The following is a 22,954-nucleotide window of genomic DNA, read 5'->3' as shown; positions in this document are numbered from 1 at the left end:
CAACATCACGAGGGCCACAGCAAACCTCTTTTAACTTATTTAATACTGGTTGTCACAATTTTAAAAACGTCAATAGTAATCATAATAAAATACTCATCAACTACGTCTTGGCTGTCATGGATTGACTACAATATGTTTTACTAATTTTTAATTTCTAAATTTCAGTTATTATCTAAATTATGAGTTCAATGCGATAGGTCGGCTTTGTAATAGTGAAACAGGTAAGTAAGAAGACCCTACTTACATCAAAACGTATCATCAATAAAAAGTCACGGATTATTTTCGTTTCTAATATACCTACCTGGGTGATTCTTAATTATTTCTTGGCCTAATTTCTTTAAAAAAATTGTTTTCTTAAAGATAAAATTATATTGAAATGTGCATCAAAACGTTCCATTCAGCATATTTTTAGTGAATGAGACGATTTGATACCACACTACACTGGGCCGTGATATTTTGTACTTGTCAATTTTTCAAAACACATTTTTAATGATCTTATGACAAAAATAATGTTTGGATATAAAGATAGAGTTAGTTTTCTAAGTAATTTGATACACACTTTAAAACATATGTTATTCTTATAAGTCACCAATAGATCGCTGTCATGTAACTACACGTAAATCACTATTTTATTTCAAATTTATATTGTCAACTCCGCATTGGAATAAATTTACTTGTCTCTCCAATTTCACTAGTCTGCAACGAAAACCTCCTTTAAAAAATTATGCTATAAATATCAAGATTTTAATGCTCTGAATCTATTCCCGTTGGCCGATTTTTTCTATCACGTCAAGATTTTTTGATATGATTTTTTTTATTTCATAAATTTTGTTTTTATGTTTATTTTTTGGCAACATCAAGAACAGTATATATACATACAAAATAAGTTTTAGCAAGTTGTAATAGAAAGAAAGAAAGTATTGAAAGTGATTTTTATGGTAGTACATATGCGCATGCGCAGTATTCGCTGTTACTTTACAACAGTTAGTTGCAAACTGGTCTTTTAATTGCAATACCATAAAAATCACTTTCAATAATTTTCCTAAAAACTTATTTTGTATGTATACTGTTCTTGATGTTCACAAAAAAAGTAAAAAAAATAATATCAAAAAATCTAGACGTGATAAAAAAAATCGACCAACGGGAATAAATTAAGAGCATTAAATACTTGATATTTATAGCATAATTTTTTAAAGGAGGATTTCGTTACACACCAGTGTTTTAGTTTAGAATACGAATAGCCGCAAATAATACATAAGTCGTCCTGCTAGGGAGAATATCTATATAGCCACAAATAGGTACTCAATACGACTTCTAATCAAACAGTATAGAGTTTATTCAAAAAGGGCCCCAGATACCTTCCAGTAGGTACAGTCAGCGTCAAATACTTTATAGCAACCAAAGTACACAGTACAAAGTAGTTCGGTACACCATATATTTAGTATGGTGTACCGAACTATTTGGCCACTTTGACTGCTACAGAGTATTTGACGCTGACTGTACCTATTAGCAAATCAGACTGGTTTTATCCTCACGGTCGCATAATACACCATTTTTTTCTGACATTTATTTTTATTATGCAGAGGTTATTATCACAATGGAAACTGCGTGCCTAAAAATTAAATTCACATCACTGACCAAAAAGCTACGTGAGAATGACTCCAAATCTTGTCTCGAAATAGTACCAGAAGTGACCTGTTTACAAAACTTTGATAAGATGCTACAGAAACAAGAAAATAGCTTATATGAATACGCTATTCCTATTACTTATAGAATAATTCTCAAGAAGTGTATAAAATGCGATACAAAGCATACGGGTTATGAACTTAACCAGATTTATCATTCTTGTGTAGACATTTTACACGCACCTGCTTCCAGTTATATAGATGAAACTGGAGACATCAAACGTTTTTTAAGTGAAACTGTATTGCTTAATAAACTACCAACAAGTTTCCATGGATGGAACATGGCTATACCACAATATAAAAAAATGAATTCCACTCCAGAAGAAAAAAATACAGCAAGTACTCAGACGTACGAGAAGACAGGCGAATTTACTCTCACTGGTAGCGAAAACAGCGAAAACAGAAATTTGAATAAATATTATACCACAAACAGCACAGACGACAGTGACAAAGAGTATTGTGGTAATTAACAACAATTTACCGTAGTATACTTTTTTTATGAATTAGCTATCGATATATTATTTTTTTAAATTTGTTTTTTTTTTTTCAGTAATGCGTAACATTGATATTCAAGTCGATTATATGCAAAATATTGTGGACGTGGCAAACGATATACCTGAAAAGATCCACCAAAAACTTAGCAATAAAGATATCAATTTCACAATTAATGAGATCTCTAAGAAATGTAACATAAATCAAATGCGTAAATTAAGTGTCACGCCTATTTGTTCCATTGACACAAATGACATGTTTATAGCAGAACAAAATGAAAATATTCGCATTCGTAATTCTATTGGTAAGGACAATAATATGGGATGTTTCAAAGACCTTGTTCTTAATAATTATATATCACCAATAATAAAACCGAATATGGACACAACTTACATGCCTTTAAATGAGTATAAACGAATAGAACCATATAGATATACACCTGAAGTGCGAATAGCCGAGTTCATGAAATTAATTGAATACGAGATGTTACCCCTAAAATTTATGTTAAATGACATAGTTTCGAAATACGCGTCACTAAATGTAGATAACAAACTAAAAAAAACGTTATTAGGCATAAACAAAAATAATCAAATCGAAAAAAAATCTCAAAATCGTCTTCGATCTAATCGTGTTTTTTATACAATTGTTTTTAATGATTAAAATTGATTGTCAAATAAATGTGACTTAGAACGTATTTCTTTTGTTTTATTCTATGGCAACGGGTTTCAAGACACGAGGGTTAATCAAACTTTGCTGCCGAGGGTGCCGAGTAAGCATGGAAGGAACCAACATGTCTCCCAAAACCAGTCCAGATATTTACACTGACAGTTATCTCTTCTGCATAAATATACCCCGCTACCAGCTTTGAATATTACCCAACACCCACACAATTTCCGCTAGTAAAAAATTGTTTTGTTCGGTAAATAAAAGTATGTTTAAAATAAAATTATACCACAAACCAAAACCAAACCAAAATCAAACCTCTTGCACGGTATTACTAGTGCCGTTCGAGCACGTCTTTTGTGGGGCCATTTTTCGGTTGATTGTGAATCCAGTTAATTATATTAAATCAATTGTACCATTGATGAAATATAATTAACTGGATTCTGCATTCGGCAACCAGATAATATGAGCCAGAAAAATATAAGCAACCTAACTGATGCATATTGTGTAACTTGTTGCATATGATTCGGTCAAGTTATGTTCTAATGTATGGGGAAGATAAACAAATTATATCCAGCTTAAAATTAATGTAGTATGACACCTTTGGGTATGGTGCTTTACGCACACTAGCGTCCCCTCCCCTCCCTCTGACGCTACCCCTCCCCCCTTTTTCTCTAAATATGTCCCGTTTGACGGTTTATTTTCATTTTTGAGAAAAGTATTAGAGTTCAGAAGAAAAAAGGGTTAATGAAAAAAATCATCCGTAATAAATTCTTAGCAAATAAGGTTATATTCATTTTGTGATATGATGCACCATTTTCATGTTATAGCTAGATGAACTTCGCCAGCATTTAGCCGTAGAACAAGCTGGTTCTCCCTATACGATTTCTTTCAGTACTATGTTATATTCTAACAACCAACATCGAAATCTCTGGAACAGTCCTGAAATTTGGTATGTAATTTTTTTCCCAAAGATATCTAGGACTATTTTGTGTAGAATTGAATAATTTTTAATATTGCCTTACACTATATTTTTATAAAGAACGAAATGAAAAGAACTCTAAATCTAAATAGAGTACAACGAAAAATTTCTCCAGAATGGTAAACATTTTCCATGATGGCTGCGATTCCTCGAGGTCTCCAAATGTCAAATGGTGTGGGCATGAAAAAGGGGCCTTTCATTTATAGTACCTGGGCGACCGAGCTTTGCTCGGTTATAACTATTTATTGTAATATGGTGATGTTTAAACTTTTAAACTTTTTTAAACTTGTCTAAAAACAATAAAAAATAAAAAATAAATATATAAACTTGAACATATAAAAAAAAACAAAATTTAGTCACCGGGCGGGGTTCGAACCCGTTACACTGGTTGTTTCTTGCCGTCCGTGTCTTAACCCGCTGGACCGTCTGGTCTGGTCTGGTGTCCGTCTGGACAGTGGCCGGCAACACGAAATTAGTGACCATATTTTGCGTCGAAAGAAAAACGCATGAAAACTCGAAAACACGCGTTTTCCCAAACATAAGACTAATCTAGATCGATTGTTTACCCCCAAAAACCCCCCATATACCAAATTTCAGCGAAATCGTTAGAGCCGTTTCTGAGATCCCCGAAATATATATATATATATATATATATATACAAGAATTGCTCGTTTAAAGGTATAAGATACATACGAAATTTCATGACTTTCAGATTTCGAGCTTGATCTTAATCCGATTGTGCTATCAATAAAGCCGACAAAGTCGTACAATAAAATCTAGTTATTTAATTTTTCTTAGCCTGCCTCAAAGAGTAAAGTATATAGAAAAAGAGAGCCCTATTGAAGCATTTTAAGGAAACGCCAACCAATTTTCAGGGCTGTTCCAGAGATTTCGAGGCTGGTCCTATTCCGATTGTGCTATAGTTTATCTAGCTGTAACATGAAAATGGTGCATTATATCAAAACAAAACCGGCCAAGAGGGTTCCGTACAAACTTTGAATTATCTCGTGTAACTATAAAGACTAGATCAGAAGTACCTATACTAAGTATAATTGCGTACAGCGCCATCTATCGGCAAATGTTCACGTATGTTAGTTTTTTGAAGAATTCTCTATCATGTGGACCGATTTCAATTTATAGTTATTTTATTTGAAGCGAATTTTGGCATAGTTGTAGGTAAAGGTGCCTTACACAACATACTGAAAGTACTGATAGATGGGGGTGGCGCTAACGAGTAGGGAGGGGGAGGGTTTAAAGTCCCTTTTTTTAGTTCTTCATAACTAACTCGTAAACAGTGGCCCATAGTAAAAAATGTTCTGTCACGCAAATAATTTATACAAAATTGCCTACAAGAAAGATTCTATACACTTTTTTTGATAGGATTAACTTTTAAAAGATTAAAAGGTTTTTTTGTTAATTAAAAAAAAAGTTACCAAGATAGAGATCTGATTATATTTTTCCTGTACAATTTATAGTAATGTTAATATTACGCAAAAAAAAAACATAAGTTTTCTTTGGTAAACTTCGGAAATCAAGGGGGCGAATCGTATTTTTTTCACATTCATTCATAAATCAAGTTTTATCACTATGAAAAAGAAATGAAAAATGTTTTGGAATGTATAATTTAAGCTCTTTCAAATTATACTCCACTTGACCTAGTCACTAGACTGAAATTTTGCCCCCTCTTCATATTCGGCATTTTCCATAGGTAAAAAATTATAATAAAAAAATAATACTTTCAAGGTTAGCATTGTTCATAACTATTCCAAATTTCAAATCGATAGCTTAAGTGGTTTTCGAGATATTTAGACATGTGACAGACAGACAGACGGACGGACGGAAAGAGTTCCGTACCAAAAAGGTATATAAGGACCGTAAGGGTTCCTTTTGTACTTTTTTTGGTACGGAACCTTAAAAATGAATACAACCTTTTTTGTTAAGAATTTTATAAGGATTATTTCTTTCATTGACACTTTATTCCTAAAATGTATACATATATTGTTATATCCCAAAAAATAAAAAATAACTGGCAACCGGCACATAGTCCATAGTAAAAGGGGGGTTGCGGTACGGGGAGGGAGGGGACGCTAGTGTGCATAGAGCACCATACCCAAAGGTATCTTACTGCACCTATTAACTTCAATTTGGATATTATTTGTTTTTCATAAAACACAATTTGACAGATCATATTTCCATTGGAAGTTCGTTCGGTTAACAAGTCAGTAAAATATTTTTTTAAAGAATATTTTAAATAATGGCTATTGCCATGAACATATTATTTAGACAACCCTACTGGTATATGATTAGAAACATATTTTATGCACCTCACTTATTCGGAAAAGGGCTTTTTCTTTCCTGCTAGGAGGGACCAAAGCAAACCTTTTCTGTTCTAGGACACTATTTATATTATTTTTTCATAATAGTTTTTTTAGTTTAAATATTTTTTTAGAAACAATAATTTCCTAATATGTGACGTGAAAAGAAGTATGTGTCACATGGTAGCAAAATTACTGATGTTTTTTGTTCCGATGTAACCCACAAGATGGCAGAACCTACTATGCACAAGAAAACACGTGACGTGTACATGTGCATGTTTATGATTCCGATTCAGGCCACAAGATGGCAGACCCGAGGTCAAATTGTGTCCGCCATTTTCGGCGTTTGACGTCTGTCACTAAATTAATTTTCACGCCACGCTACGATATTCTTTAGCTTAGTGACGTCACTAAGCTAAAGAATAGCGTAGCTAGCCAGAAGCGACTCTGTTATGACAACTGTGCATTTTCTGCCTATATACGCAATGTAAAGAATCTAGATAAAATGTATTTATTTCCTTACAAGTGTATTGAAATTGTTTTACATAAGTGACAATGAAGACATTAAAATTTATAAAAATAATCATAAAACTCTTTATATTTGACTCTCGAACTCGTAGCAATTTTGATCAAATCGCGCTTATAGCATAATATACTCTTTAAATAATATAAGAAAAACATTACAAAAAGTTACGAGATAAAGAGTAATATATCATTATTGTGTATATATTCTGATATTTTGTTTTGATAGTTTTTTACAGACTTAATTAAAAGACATTCTGAAAATCTGAAAAAGGGGAGGATAGAAAAACATGAAAGGCATCATTTTAACTAAGGCAACTTAACATGCTTGTTGCCTTAGTTAAGTAACAACATGAGTTGCAGCGTTTTGCCATTTAATGGGAAAGCGACGCGCGGGCGGCCGCTTCTCCATACAAACGTAGTCCACTCTGGAAGACTAAAAAGTTGGCTCGTCAAACAAAGCTTTTATAGTTTTCAAGAATTTCTAGATTATAAAGAATAGTGTAATATAATTAATTAATTTAATTTGATCGTTTAGTATTAAATTAATAGATATAAGATGTGTATAAGTATGAAATTGTGACCTGTAATATCTTTTTACTAATAAATTATGTATATGTCTATGTCTATTAACATTATGAAAAATATATTTACAATATTTAACGTATATTAACACACAATTTGATGTACAATTTGATGTATATTAACCATAGCTATGCCCCTTCGTTTCATTTTTTTCCATAGTTTTTGTTTGTTTTAAAAGTTAGGAGCAAAAAACAATTTCCATACAAATTTTTAAATGCTCCTGATTTTTATAATATTAACAAATTCAAAAAATGTGAAACTATTTTAGAGAATTTAAATATTCAATAACAATTTAATAAGTAAAATAAGCTATTTTTAATCTTCTATTTAGTTTTATTTGCATGAATAATGCCATAAAACTTTAAGAGCCAAATAAGTGTGTTTATAAAGATTACATTTTTGGCAGAAATCTATTTATTATCAGACTTGTTGATCAAAAATGGATGAAGACCTAATTCTACGCGAAATAGTTAAAAGTTTGGCGTTTGAAATAGAGGCTGTAAACCAAGATAATGTATTAACGTGGACTACTACCAACGGCACACCACTCAATGTTAAAGTGAGAGTGAGGAACAAAGATGAGCCAAGACTGATCCAAAAAGGTGTGATACCTGTTCCAAGAATTGGCATTACCGCACCCGAAAAACTCAGGCTTATTTCTAGCGACCAGACTATTCTGTCATTCAACGTTTATTTGGATGGTGAATCAGAAAAAGAGCCAAAACGTCACAATGGTTTAAAACTATTTAACATTGGTAAGTGAACATCACTCACTGTTTGTAATTTTTTTATCATTTGCTCCTTATAGCATAAGAATTGTATGAATTGATTAAGTACTCGTATATGTAGGATATACTAAATTAAATAAAACAAATTATTATCGCAGACACAGTGCACCGCTCCACCTCAGCAACATGGCAGCTGACCAGTGTTGCTAGTGCATCTGCCCATTTATTCGGACATTACAGGTTCATTCTCCAGATTTGTGCCTGCGTCTAAACTCCGTCAAACTAAACTAAAATATGAAAAGTTTGACGGAGTTGAGTGAGTCTGTCCGGAGTCATAATAATTTGAGAATGACCCTGAAATGTAAATAAATGATTAATTCGAATAATATTCTATCAATATTGATTTAGGGAGCTGCCTAGGAACATACAGCGATGATGAAGGACCATATTTACCAAGTTCTTCCGAACAAAATGCCGTGGAAAGTGGCCGTTGCAGCAAATCGGCCAGTGGCATTTTTAAAAAGAAGCTGTCGATGTCGCCAGTTCTCAGCTCTACGAACACAGTTACTCATACTCAAAAAAGTTTTTTTGGCAAATGCAAACCAGGTAAATTAATTATATTTTAAATAATAACGACCATGAATGAGGTGGCAAAAAGGTTTGTTAATCATGTACCTCCAAATCAATGATTCCTTGTTAATTAGCTATTATGTTTTGCCGCGACAGTGTATCTTGTTATAGCGTGTACAATCGGAGGTATATTTTGTTACTCACATATATTTTGAATCCCTTTTTATAGCCACCGCATATGTTGTTGTAGCATGGATTATCGATCGCCTGTTTACTTACCCGCTAATATTTTTAGTCGCATTATTATTTATTTATTTATTATTATTATTATATATTTCATTAACCACCAATATTCTTAATTGCAATTTACCTCAACTAATTCTTATACCACACGTACACATATATCAAATTTATTAAGATAGCACTCAGGAAATAAACTATATGCGTGATATGCGTTTAAAAAACAATAAAGGTATAGTACTTAAATGAAATAACGTGCTTCCCATCGTTTTTTACGGAAATGTACGAACGTGTTATAGTCCGGGAGCTGGCCGCTCCAAACCCTACCTCATCGTATTACCGGCAATAAGGATTTTACAGATAAAGTAGACCATTAGTGGTCCTAAAATAAATTGGTCTGCCGTGGCGCAACCTGGCACGTTTTGAACAAGATTTCTTACTAAGCAGCCTTTTTTCCTATAAAATATTTTACATACTTACCAAATAAATGCTGAGATAGAGACTATTAAGTATAACGTGAATCATCAAGTCTGCCATGTCAAATGTTGGCGGGTGTTGCAGGCAGACCACATTTAGCAGTCAGCTGACAGTTATATTTTACCTTATCGACTTACCGAGTGAAACCAATTTTTTACATTAGATCAAGTACCTAGTTGGTTACTAAATTCTGTTACTGCATGAATCTTTATCTACATAAAATATACGAATGAAAGTTGATTAAATTATATATTAAAATGAAGTACACAAAATCAGGAATAACATATGACAATATCATTCAAAATGGCCTCTTCTGACCTTGACACAGACCCTCAAACGACGAGGCCAGTCATCAATAGCGGCACGCACGATTGTCATGTCTAATTCCGTCACTGTCTTAACTATGGCCCGCTTGAGGGAGTCAAGATTTGTGTGGGGTTTAACACAGGCTTTCTCCTCAATAACCTGCCATATGGCATAATCCAGGGGGTTAAGGTCCGGGCTGGAGGACGGCCAGTCTTCGTGGGCAATAAAGTCAATTTTGTTCCTTCGAAACCAGGCTTGAGTTGTTTTTGCCTTATGTGCAGGAGCTGAGTCCTGTTGAAAGATCCATGCCTGGTTTTGAAATAGGGTGTTGCTTAAGGGCTTCACTATTGGTTCGAGAACGGTTTCCTGGTAAACTTTGGCCCCAGTTTTCACACCTTTTTCACAGAAATGAACCTATTTAGCCCTGAGTATGACACACCCAGCCAAATCATCACATAAGAGGGAGGATGGCCTCGTTGCACTCTCGGAACAGCCGCAATCGCCTCTTCACTGTTTTTTGCATACACTCTGTCATTCTGGCGGTTACAACATTCTTAAATGGTAAAAATGTTTTCATCTGTAAATAGTATTTTTGGTGGCCATTTTGTGCGTACCGCTTCAAAAGCACGCGACTTCTCTCTAGCCTCATAGTCTTTAATCGTCCATTAAGCAAATGACCTTTTTGTCTGCGGTAAGCGTGTAGTCCAAGGTCTTCATTGATAACTTTTTTTAGTGAGCTTCTCTTCACAGACATCTGTATTGCCAACAACTTTTGCTTCCGGACGGGTTTTCTTGCAATTCTGCCTTCTCTGCCTTTATTAGAACTGGGTTACGGTGCGTGGTCTTCCAGACCTCTTGCGGTCATCGAAGCTCTGAGTACTATTGTATCTATTAATTGTGCGATAAACAAATTGTTTGTTGATTTTTAGGTTTTCAAGCAACTTCAAAATCATGTTTGGCGGGTGCCCACATTTGTGCAACGCAATTACTGCGATACGATTCTCTTTTAGGTCCCAATTCATTATAGATACGATGAGATAAGCGTTATGTGTGGTATATAATTATAGCTCACAAATACACCACATTAAGTATGTCATTTTTTATTTTTTCGGTAGCACTTGTTTTAACGGAAATAAAGAGGTTGCAAATCGAGTAACAGAACTTAGTAACCAACTAGGTAAAACTGCATACATAAATTTTGGTCTGCCAGCACGCAGCCTGGCAGTTTTTCATATATGAATGGTTTTGTCAGTTACTTATATACCGTAAAATGTTGAATACCTAAGAATCTTTAGGGGGTGAATGTATACATACATAAATACGAACAAATTTTACTATGGGTCCAACACCGAAAACGCAGAAAAAAAATCTGCTGTTTCATACATTTTGATCGAGTAGGTATCAAACTTTTGTATGAAATTGACAATTTTTTCGCGAGTTTAGAGTTTTTCCATAGTAATTGTTGTTTGTATGTATGAGTATGTTGTACATCTGCTAAAGTTTCTTAATTTAACGGCGTATAATTAATTACATTAAATTAGCATTATTCGTATTTTCTTCGACAGCTCTACGTTATTTACGTATGTATCCATGATCGGAGGAGGCAGAGTGATTTTTAGTACTTGCGACTTTGTTCCATTGTGTGGTTAGGCCTTTTTATGATTTTTCGAGTATCAATTGTTAAAATAAGCGTTTTCGCAGTTCTAATATGTACAGTCAAGTTCATGAATATGTATACATTTTTTCACCTTATCGCAAAGGATTAAGGTGAACAAATGTATACATATTTAGTAGTAGTTTAGTGTTATAGTATATCAAACTTTAACAATTTGATAAATTGTCTTGAAAATATTTGGCACAGACAAAGAAAAATACAAAATATCATAATTTTGGACATAAACTCAAGGTTAATTTCAGTAACTTACCTGTTTTAGGACTTCTAGTAGGTACCTAATATCCTGATTACTTATCTTTAATAACTATCACGTCATTGACCTAAAATACCTCTACCTACTACTATCATTGTCATCAGGTATAATATAATGTTGTTAAAACTTTTGGTCGTAGCAAATGATACATACCTAGTATATTTTTAAAGTTATATTAATCAACACAAATGATTCAAGAGAAAAAAATCATGGTAATTTTACATTTAACTCAAACTCAAATAGTTTATAGCAGTTTTATGATTCTTTGTCAGAAGAGCACTCAGTGACCTCATCTTCTGACGAGCTGTCAATAATTATGTCTTCCGCAAGCAAGGGAGTGGGAACACCTTCATACCATAAAATTTCATATGCATTTTCTTATTGTATCCATCCGCAATCTTCAGCCCTCAACTTAATGCATGTAGATTCTGCAGATTGCCACATAGAATTGATATATATTGATCGTAGTATCCTTTGTTGTAAAGATTTCCAACATGGTGGAATGTATGAGGAAGTTATGAAGTTATGATTTTTTTTTGTATGAGAAAGTTATGATTTTTTTTGAAAAAGTTTCCTGTTATCTTCATAGAATACCTACAGCTACTTTCCCAAGCAGCATCAAAAATTATGCCACGCTGATTTCATGCCGATCACGCCGCTGCCGATGATTTTGCCATCGGCGCACATGTCTAGTGTGACGTGAACCCCAGATTTTTCGCACCTTAATTTCGTCGTTTTTGTCCCGTAGGTACGTGACTAACAAATCAGCAAAACAGTCTCACTTTTAATTTTAGAAAGGATATAGACTGGCCAACCAATATTATCAGTAGACAAATGAGGCAAATATAAAATATGTAGGCTTGAAATATCGATGATCCATAGTAATTTTATATTTTGGGCCTTTTTTTACTGACTAATTAATCCAACCAAGGTCGGTCAAATCATAAATAATTAATTCATTCACTCGCGACATTTAATTGATTGATGTACACGCCCTTATGGGTTTTCTACATTAAGCGTGTTAAAAGTGTGGAGGTGAACCCTAGATTTTTTTGCACCTTAATTTCGTCGTTTTGTGTCCCACGTCAAAGAGATTGGATTGTAACTCTGCGCCCCGGACTTTTAAGTAATTCTACCTTTTATTCCAGGAGGATGCCTTGATCCACCCTTTGATGAAGACAGATATGCTTATAGCCTCTCAAAAGCAGATTGTCAAGAAAACCTACCACTCGAATGTAATAAAACTAAAAAGCTTGATGATAACAAAGATACTTGTGAACCAGGTAACAGTCATTTTTTTCAGGCCGCACAAATCTCTCAGGTTCTACATATATAAAACAAAATTTGCTTAATTGCTAATTCGCTTCAAAACAAGAAAATTTTTGTGAAAGTGTTATCTAAGTTGAACCTTAATGCCAGTACTAAGTTACTAATGACACGTCTATGTGGTCAATATATGTAGGTGATTTGTATGGGTAAGGGTTAAAATGTAAATTAAAGGAATAAATAAAAGTAAATACCCTTATTTTGCTACAGGTGGATGCCTCGACCCACCTTTTAGTGAAGACAAATACCCCTACACTGTTTCAAAAACCCATCAACCAGTGAAACTTGAACTGTTTTCACAATCCGCTAAGGACGAAAAACAAACACTCAGTAATAAATCTTCAGAAGAACATCATAAAACACTAGATGATAAGAAAACAATAAAGGAAGAAGGTGATTTGAAAAAACTTATGGATAATTATGCAAAAATTCCGAGAGAAGACTCACTGGAGGCAAAATATTCAAATTCTATTATAACATATCCTACTGATGTGTCTTCTAATGAAACGCTATGTGATCAAATTCCGAATAAAAAAATATCAATAAAAAGCAATGATGATGAAGCTCAAAGGCAAAGTTATGATAATCCAGCATCATATTTTGTTCCTCCAAAAGATGTTATGAGATATAAAGAGGAAGAACGTAGGTATAGTAGAAGGATTTCGTCTGACACAATTGATAAAATCTGTAAAAGTACACCCCATTACCCCAGTACAGTAGAAAAAACAAAATATATGGAACATGATTATATTCCTCAATATGTTACACCTTCAAAAGATACACAGAAAGAGGACATAAAACCAAATAATACTGATGATGCTACTTTAAAAAAATATTATAATAATCAAAGCGACATTGTAGAAATTGAACAAGAAAAAACTAGTTTTGTGGACATTCCATCATATGTTGCCACGAATTCCAAAAAAGTTGGCAGTTATCAAAATTCTCATGATGAAGAACGTGCATCAAAATATCTAAGCTCGACTGAAAGTAATCCTAACAAGAATGAAAACGATTATCTTGTATCACAACAAGAATCAGTATCACCAATCGACAATCAGAAATTATATTTTGATAAAACTAAAAACCCTGAAGAAAATGTGAAGACAAAACAAGACAAGCCAATAGTCGAAAGAGCTGAGATAGGGAGTAGAGATCAGTTAAAAGATAAACTACTTCAGTCAGAAGTTAGTTACATATCTGTTACACAAGCCGCAGACAGTCTTGATGCAAAAAAAGATGCACTATATATAAATTTGACAACGCTGGAAACAGAAAATCCTAAATTTCCAAATACATATGGTCCTTTAAAAGACGATATCAAATTGAATTTTGGTAGTAATAATAATGATGATATCTCTAAATCATCCCTAGTTGCCGAAGCAACAATACCTGTTCTAGCTACAGCTACATTGCCTTTATCTAAAAAGCAATCATTACAATTTAACGACAAACTAAACATCGGATTAGATAGTTTAGTGACTGAAAAAGATGAAGCTTCAATGAGTAAAAAGTGTTCAGAAGACTTGCTTAAAAAGTCTACTGAACAAAAACTTGAGAATCATGAAAATGAACCTAAGAACTCATCACCACAAAGTATTTCAAGTAGTGAAAATAATGAATTTGATGTATCTTCCGAACACAGTATGGATTTTAAGCAAGAACTTTCAAATAACGTAGAAACTCGTAACACAGAAAACGCATTAGGTCACAAAGAGAAACAAGAGTTATTAGTTGAAAGCATGGATTTAACAAGTACAAATAATGTCATTATGGGCAAAAATATTTCGAAAGATGATTATATTAAGTCAGACCCAGAATCCGAAAAAAAGAGACCTAGCGCAATTCTACAGAAAAAAGCGTTTTCGGCGAATCGTGACTTGGATATGGAGTACGATGATATTAATAAAACAACTGCCCTTAAACGTAATACATTCACGGTTATTGCATCTGGCACCTCAATAGAAAAATGCGAAGATATTGAAGAAATACCAGGCAACATAACAGATGTATATTTTAAAACTACTGATGTACCTAAATTAAGCTCTCCTGATTTAACCAAAAATAGCACAGTTATTGCAGATACAAAAAATAAAAAACTAGAAGGTGAGATAAGTTCAACCCCAAGAATCAGCCAGCCAGGAAAAATAAAAGATTTACATTTAAATGTCAGTAATGATACTAAATCAACAACGATAGATTCACGCACGAAAAAATTGGAAAGTACATTTTATGCTGATGTTGATGGAAGTTTATCACATACACACTCACTGAACTTAACTATTAATCAAACAGAACTCAATACGACATCAAATGAAAACGAAATAAATACTGATCCATTACATAATCGTTTACCAGCAAATGTTAGACATGTAGATACAAACATAGGTGAAACTGTCCAAAGCCCACTCAATATAGAAACATTGCTAACAAAATACAAAGAAAATGAAAACACGAATGCAAATTACAAGGAAACGGAATTGTTACATAAACCAGAAAATATACAGGACATCTATCTAATCAGTGAAAATACAAAATCTTTAGACATTGGAACAAAAGGTCTGGAACCACCCAGCGAGTCCGTAGAAGATTCATTACAAAAAACGATACCTGATAATATTCAATATTTGGATGCAACAGTTTCTGTTAGTGATAAATCAGCTGTAAATCAAGAAACAGCAAATGTATATTTAGCCAAAAGAAAATCGGAAAATATATTGTATACTGACTCTAACATATCTGTAACAAAAAACAATACAGATGATTTGCGTTCAAAAATGATGACCAATAGAAAATTTGTTGCTGAATCATCTACGGAAATTTTACCAGAAAATGCAAGAGATTTGTATCCTGAAATTAATCTTGATGATAATTCTGCATCATTTACTAAAAACCACGACCAACCAGAACCAATAAAAACATTAGACATCAAACTGAATAATGGGAATAAACTTATTAACGATGATATAGATACATATCAAAAACATTCACATACTGAGAATGGTAAATATTTTTCCGTTGACTCTGCAAGCAATAGGATAGAAGTTGTTAACTTATATGACAACTCAAATGCCGATAAAACGCCCGAGGTTGTACCTGAATTTATTCAAGATTTAAATGATAAAAAAGAACAGAAAGATTTTGATTATAACAAGCGGGAAAAGGCAAAACACGATGACTCAATCACAGATTTTGTACCAAAAATTACATCAGAAAGTGCCGAAATTGTGCAAGCACGCACTTCTGATGACGAGGCCCATACTAATTTTGGTCAAATAGATAATAAAAATGATCTTTTAAATACACACAGTAATAAATATCCAAAACAAATAAAACTTGCTCAAAATGTACCAGAATTGCCCAATTTTAAAAATGAACTCTTAGAGACTCAAGATGTGGAATACAATGATTACGGATTAGTAGACAAAACAGAAATTGTAACAAGAAGTAACTTACCCTCTGGTGGATATTCGGGCTTATTAAGTGAGGTTTTAAGCAATATTTCTGAAGACAGGGAAGGAGAAGAGAGGAATAACGTAAGAAGTAAATCTTTCACAGAAACTATTGGAAGACAAGAGGATTTTGTAAATTTAGATACTGAAGCTTATCGTGATTACAAATCGTTTGACAATGAATTTACAAGTATCTCCAAAGAATCCGAATCTAATAGCATAATGTCAGAAATAGATGTTGGCAGTAATTATACTCATAAAGCAAAGGTCGGCAGTTATATTATACCAATAAATAACTTGATAAAAAGTTCCGTATCAACATTAAAAGATATTGATTACAACGTGCACAAGGAAACAAGTCCGGAAACATTAAAATCTATACAAACAATAAGTCTGTCTAATTCCATTGACAAGGACTATGCTCTATTAAGGATAACTAGAGATGTATCTCAATTAAACACAACTGATATGATTGACCAACTTAGTGAATACCAGTCGTCTCAAATACCTGCCTCCATACATGATTTAATTGGGTTGAACAAGAATAATATTAGAGCAAAATCTATTAGTCCTTATGGGAAAACCACGCTTTATCAAAAATCCAATACAACCAAACCGAAAGAATCCAATATTGATGCAACAGAATCGTCTTTTTCAAAAAATGGTACAAGTCCACTTTATGTAGATATGTCGTTTTATAGTTATATCGACGACAACAAACAAAGGGTTGTTCAAACACAAAGCCCACGTATTGACAAACAAAATCCTAGTAACGGCACAGTTACTATCGTAAAAACATTAATACGACATGGAAATGAAATAAGAATACCCGTGGATAACGAAAATGATATCTCTTTGAACATTTTGGACAAAGACGTAAGATTAGAAAAAAGGAACAGTATTATCGGATTGCCAATATATCAAACTCATCGTGAAAAATGTAAATATGTATATTGTTATTCAGTTTGTTTAATGTCAAATAAACACGGTGTGGTTTTCAGTACGGATCAAACGAAGCGTATACTTATAAATGTTTCATGTTTTAATAACTTTATAGAAGGTACTATTTATTTATCGAGATTCACGGTTTTTATAATATGTACGGCTGATCACTAAGACATGCGCGCTTTTTGCCCTGTATTATACAATGTGTTTGTGAACGTATAGTGGAGCCGTTAACCACGTATAGTACGATGAATTTTATCAACAAATCCCCCCCCCCATACCGATGTTTTTTCTCAACCATTTTAAAAATGCAGCCCTTCAAAGTTTTATGGCGCCAAACACGACTGCACTTGGTTAATATACCATTATCTGTCCATATACCTATCGCACATTTAAAAAATTATAATCATTCGATAGCTTATGAAATAGGGCATACATTTAAAGCATAAATGTTACAGAGAATTTTCCACAAATACTCGAGAATTAATAACAAAGATAAAAATTGTCTATTCAAAATCCTCAAACATGTTGCGTCTACACAACTACTCACCCAAATATATATATATCACTTGCCCAGTCAATCGTGACATACTGTGTTCCTATATGGGCCCAAAGATGTCCGCTCAAAGTTATATTTTCTAAGCCGTACAGATACATAACACATACACACTCGCATCAACACAACTCAACACAAGCCTTACTGAGCTTACTGTGGGACTTAGTCAATTTGTGTAATAGTGTCCTATAATATTTATATTCATTACTTTTATTTATTTTATTAAAAACAGGTTGATAATTTAGGCGCTAGAAAAAAAAATGAATTAATATTCGGAGTCCTCTCAAGGCGGTTGGTTTAAATTTTCTGTAATAATACAAGTGTAAACAGGTTGTGAAGGGTAAGAGAAATCTACCGATTTAAAAAAAACCGTCCAGTATCCCAAGCTACAGGGCGTACTGAATCATCAGTACTTAAATCCATAACCCTACTTTATGGTTAAGTGGCAGTCGAGTAAAATGTTAATATTGAGGGAGATCACGTATAAATGTATAGTTAAAAGTGGAATTCATATTCCTCCGAGTTTCCTATTAAGAGAATGTCCCCTGGAAGTGTATAAGCGTTAAACTTAGATTAAGCAAGTATTTTCTATAACAAGATGCTTTTTTTCCTCAAAGTTATCAAGGACTTTATTGTATAGAATATAATAAGCTTGAATGTTGCCTTACACTATACTTTTATAAAGAATGTAGATTTAGAGTAACGCGAATTTCTCCTAGATGGTACACATTCTCCAAGACGGCTGCGATTCCTCGAAGTCCCCAAATGTCAAATGGTGTGGTCATGAAAAGGGGGCCTTTAATTTATATACTTACCAAATTTCATGACTGTTCCAGAGATTTCGAGGTTGGTCCTAATCCAATTGTGCTAGTATAAATTCCAGGTAGTTCTGTTATTGGCTATGCTTATAAGTACTCGTGTTTTTTTGTATATTATTTATTGTTAACGCTGTAGAACTTCTCAATAAATAAATTAAATTAGATAGTGGCACCAAATGATGACTGACCCCCAGAAGATGAACGTTTGGTATTAAAATCGAAATAATTAAATTCAGACGTACTTTACAGGCTTAGTAGTATATTTTACAGGATCTGTAACTCTTCCTTGTGGCTAGCATTACAGTTCCAAGACAAATAAATTCACGTAGGGGAGAGTGCGTGCACAGCGGATCACTTTTTTTGTAAGAGCTGTAGTTGCGCCTTTTCAAATGCAATTTTCAATACCGGTATTTTTCTATACAAAACCGGGATCCCAGTATTTTAAAAACATGCGAAATTTTCAGTATAAACCCTTTCAATCAATTAAAATTGGTTATTTTGGGCTGGGCTTGGTGAGATGGTATCTAGTTAGGCAAACGGAGGGGCTTAAAAGCGGTAATTTCGTGAGCGTGGTAATCGTTGTACAGGGGTAACCCTGTGCAAGTAATATTAGTAAAGTTGTGTCCGCTATGCGGCCATCGTCGGTCGTCGCGTATAGGCTTCACGCCAAAAACACTGTACATTAAATTTAAGCCTTTAATTGCGGTTAAAATAGATTAATACATAGACCTAGTGGGTTACTAAATTCTGTTACTGCAATAATCTTTATCTACATAAAATATACGAACGAAAGTTGAATACACTATATAAAAATGAAGTACACAAAATTAGGAATTACATATGACAATATCATTCAAAATGGCCTCCTCTGGCCTTGACACAGGCCCTCAAACGACGAGGCCAGTCATCAATAGCGACACGCACGATTGTCCTGTCTAATTCCGTCATTGTCTTAACTATGGGTCGCTTCAGGGAGTCAAGATTTGTGTGGGGTTTAGCAAACGCTTTCTCCTCAATAACCTGCCATATGGCATAATCCAGGGGGTTAAGGTCCGGGCTGGAGGACGGCCAAGTCAATTTTGTTCCTTCGAAGCCAGGCTTGAGTTGTTTTTGCCTTATGTGCAGGTGCCGAGTCCTGTTGAAAGACGCAAGGCTGGTTTTGAAATAGGGTAAGGCTTAAGGGCTTCACTATTGGTTCGAGAACGGTTTCCTGGTAAACTTTGGCCCCAGTTTTCACACCTTTTTCACAGAAATGAACCTGTGTTAGCCCTGAGTATGACACACCCAGCCAAATCATCACATAAGAGGGACTCGTTGCACTCTCGGAACAGCCGCAATCGCCTCTTAACTGTTTTTTGCATACACTCTGTCATTCTGGCGGTTACAATATTCTTGAATAGTAAAAGTTTTTAGGTTTTCAAGCAACTTCAAAATCATATTTGGCGGGTGCCCACATTTGTGCAACGCAATTACTGCGATACGATTCTCTTTTAGGCCCGAATTTATTATAGATACGACGAGATAAGCGTTATGTGTGGTATATAATTATAGCTCACAAATACACCACATTATGTCTTTTTTTTTTCTGTAGCACTTGTTTTAACGGAAATAAAGAGGTTGCAAATCGAGTAACAGAACTTAGTAACCAACTAGGTAGTGATAAAATTTTGCTTTGAGATTATGGACATTTACTACTAATGTTTACTTTAATCACAATTTTATTTTTTAATTAATATATGAGAAACTTGCCGTTCAATTTATGCTTCCAATAGTTCCAATAAAGTGCGTAGGTACCTATGAAACAATAGATAAACGGTGTTCAACTTTTAGGCACGGCCTAGTTATTCAATTGCCTTTATGAATTTCCGCAAAAAAGTAAGTAACACTTTTATGACTTAAATTAATCACCTGTCCTTGGTCCTTGATTGTTAGCCAAAAGATGAACGTAACTTTTCATATGTAACACGGTTATAAAACCTACTTTTCTACTCTATTATTGACCTTCGTTTGATCCATACTAAACGAAGCACTCCATATAGTTACTATCCATATATCAGAGGTCCATTAGGTATGTCCTTATCATCCGTGTTTAGTAACAATAAACAACACATAGCATGCAAAAGTACCATCAAGTACCGAGAAAAAAAGTAGATCTTAGTCTACTTTTGCGCAAATATTAATTTTCCATTTAAGAACTTTCAAAGGCAAAACGAGTAGAAGAGGCATGGTGAAAATTATTGTAAGGGTTATTAGCCCTTTATGTATATGTATATTTTATATTAATATTTCTCGTCTAGATTAAGTAATATATTATACAAAACTGCATCTCTAGTCATAATTTTGATTGCTACTGTAAGTATGTTTAATGTCTTATCATATACTTACTTTACTACAAACAAAATAGTTTTTCATTTATTGATCACTGCGATATTTTTTTGTAACTAGGCACATATATAAGTAAATACTTTTCGGATCTCAATAGGCATTCCTAATTATTCCATGCTATTTCAGATGTTGTTGATCGCGCAAAAAAACACAAAGACTGTCTCAACAAAAATTTAGCTTTGATATATGAAAGCGAACTAATTCCTCTGCACGCTGTCATAAAAGACCTTACACAAGAATTAAATACGCTAGCATCAAACCAAGAAATACTTCAAATGAAAATGCGAAATACCAAACGGACAAAATCTTCGAGACTGATTCCCGTTGTTAAAAGATGTGGATGCAGGAGAATTTAGCGTAATTATGTTTATCTGGAAGTAATATGTGATTGCGTTACTTGAAATACAAAAGCTTGGTCAAAGTATATATTATTGCAATCCCATACCATACCATACTAAAGAAAGAACGCTTAGCATGAGGAATTTCGTACATAGACCAACCTAGCTGCAGTACGCGGCGCGCGGCTATCGTGAATGCTTCTCATGCACTGTTAGTACTTAAAAATGGAGATCTAGGCTCCCCGAAACATGTCGCGCGAGTAACTAAAAATACGTGAGTTAACCGTATTTTAGCCTGTTTCTATCTCTATTGCAAGCGCGTAATTATATTATATTGCTGTCCTGCTTATAATGCCGGCAGTCAATGACACTGTGCGGGCGGGACAACATTATAATTATGCGCCTGCGATAGCGATATGAACAGGCGGATCAGTGTAAGGTCGAGGAAATTGATTCTTTAGTAGTTTACGGTTCACTTTCCATTGGACAGCTCTTAGCATAAGTATGTACAATACAACAAACTTTACTTGAACCGCAAATTGCTAAAGAATCAGTTTCCTATGAATTTCCTTTTTCCGTATGAAATTCCTCGGGCGGTTTTCTGTGTGTTGCGTCTTTTCTTATAAACATGATTTTACGATGATATGGGTCTGTTAGTGGGCTCTAACTCACGAACATTTATAGTTAGTTACAAATTTCAGATTAAATGCACTTTAGCACTGTTATGTAGATAGTAAGTACAATATAATACCAATTAAAATAAATAACAAAAGGTTGGGTCCTCATACAAGATAGTTTTTAGGGTTCCGTAGTCAAGTAGGAAACCTTACAGTTTCGCCATGTCCGTCTGTCTGTCAATCCGTGGCTTTGCCCATGGCCCAAACATGGCAACAAAATAGCAAACTAACAAATTGCAAAAAAAAATGATACCTATAGGACATTTTTATTTTCGCTTTAATCCTATGATGAGATGTGGGGTGTCGTTGGAAAGGTCTATTAAAATGAATAGGGTTCTTCAATAACCATTATTGATACGGAGAATATTTTCCGAAAAACAAAAATTGTGTCCCCCCTCTAACTATTGAACCATGGATCTAAAAAATATGAAAAAATAAAAGAATGCAAGTAAAGCTTAGTAAATACTTTCAATGAAAACTAAAGCGAAGCAACTCGGTTTCGTGGTAACTACTGGCATTTTTTTTCCAGTAGTTACCGGTGGTAAAAGGTGGAAAAAAATGCCCAGTAGTAACAACTTGATGGTAAATGGTGGGAATAATCCTGACAAGCGGGTAACTACGGAACCCTAGATTTTTTTCAGTTTTGTCTGTAGGACGTGTCACATACCTATCTGGAGTTTATGGTCATTGTTAATTTTATTTCATTTTTATTTGGCTCAATAAACCATGTAGCGCCTGTAAATGCCACAGCACTGGCCTTGTCGTTTTGAAAGTAGTAAGGTAAGTAAGTAAGAATGTTATAATATATGCTGCGCAAGCGCAACGCCCCTGTTTATTATCGTTAATATTGGTGTACACTATACAGTGTTATATTATATTAAGTGATGTAAATTAAGAAAACCGGACCACGCTAAGCTGGAGTTGGTATTATATGATAGTTAATATAAAGTATTTAACTATTTTC

At 34.0% G+C, this 22,954-nt stretch overlaps 1 protein-coding gene across 1 annotated transcript; it reads left to right on the top strand.

Annotated features, from left to right (window-relative positions):
• The first annotated feature begins 90 nt into the window (after window positions 1–90).
• Window positions 91–21,392, top strand: LOC133534638 (uncharacterized). The gene is made up of 6 exons (XM_061873852.1): window positions 91–221; window positions 7,651–7,999; window positions 8,381–8,578; window positions 12,642–12,776; window positions 13,030–17,211; window positions 21,102–21,392. The coding sequence occupies exons 2-6, from the start codon at window positions 7,684–7,686 to the stop codon at window positions 21,329–21,331; spliced, it is 5,061 nt and encodes a 1,686-aa protein (XP_061729836.1). The 5' UTR covers window positions 91–221; window positions 7,651–7,683; the 3' UTR covers window positions 21,332–21,392.
• Window positions 21,393–22,954: the final 1,562 nt, after the last annotated feature.

The sequence above is a fragment of the Cydia pomonella genome, chromosome 2, assembly GCF_033807575.1.
Source record: "Cydia pomonella isolate Wapato2018A chromosome 2, ilCydPomo1, whole genome shotgun sequence".
NCBI lineage: Eukaryota > Metazoa > Arthropoda > Insecta > Lepidoptera > Tortricidae > Cydia > Cydia pomonella.
The sequence above is the reverse complement of the archived record's forward strand: the minus strand, read 5'-3'. Positions and strand labels throughout refer to the sequence as shown.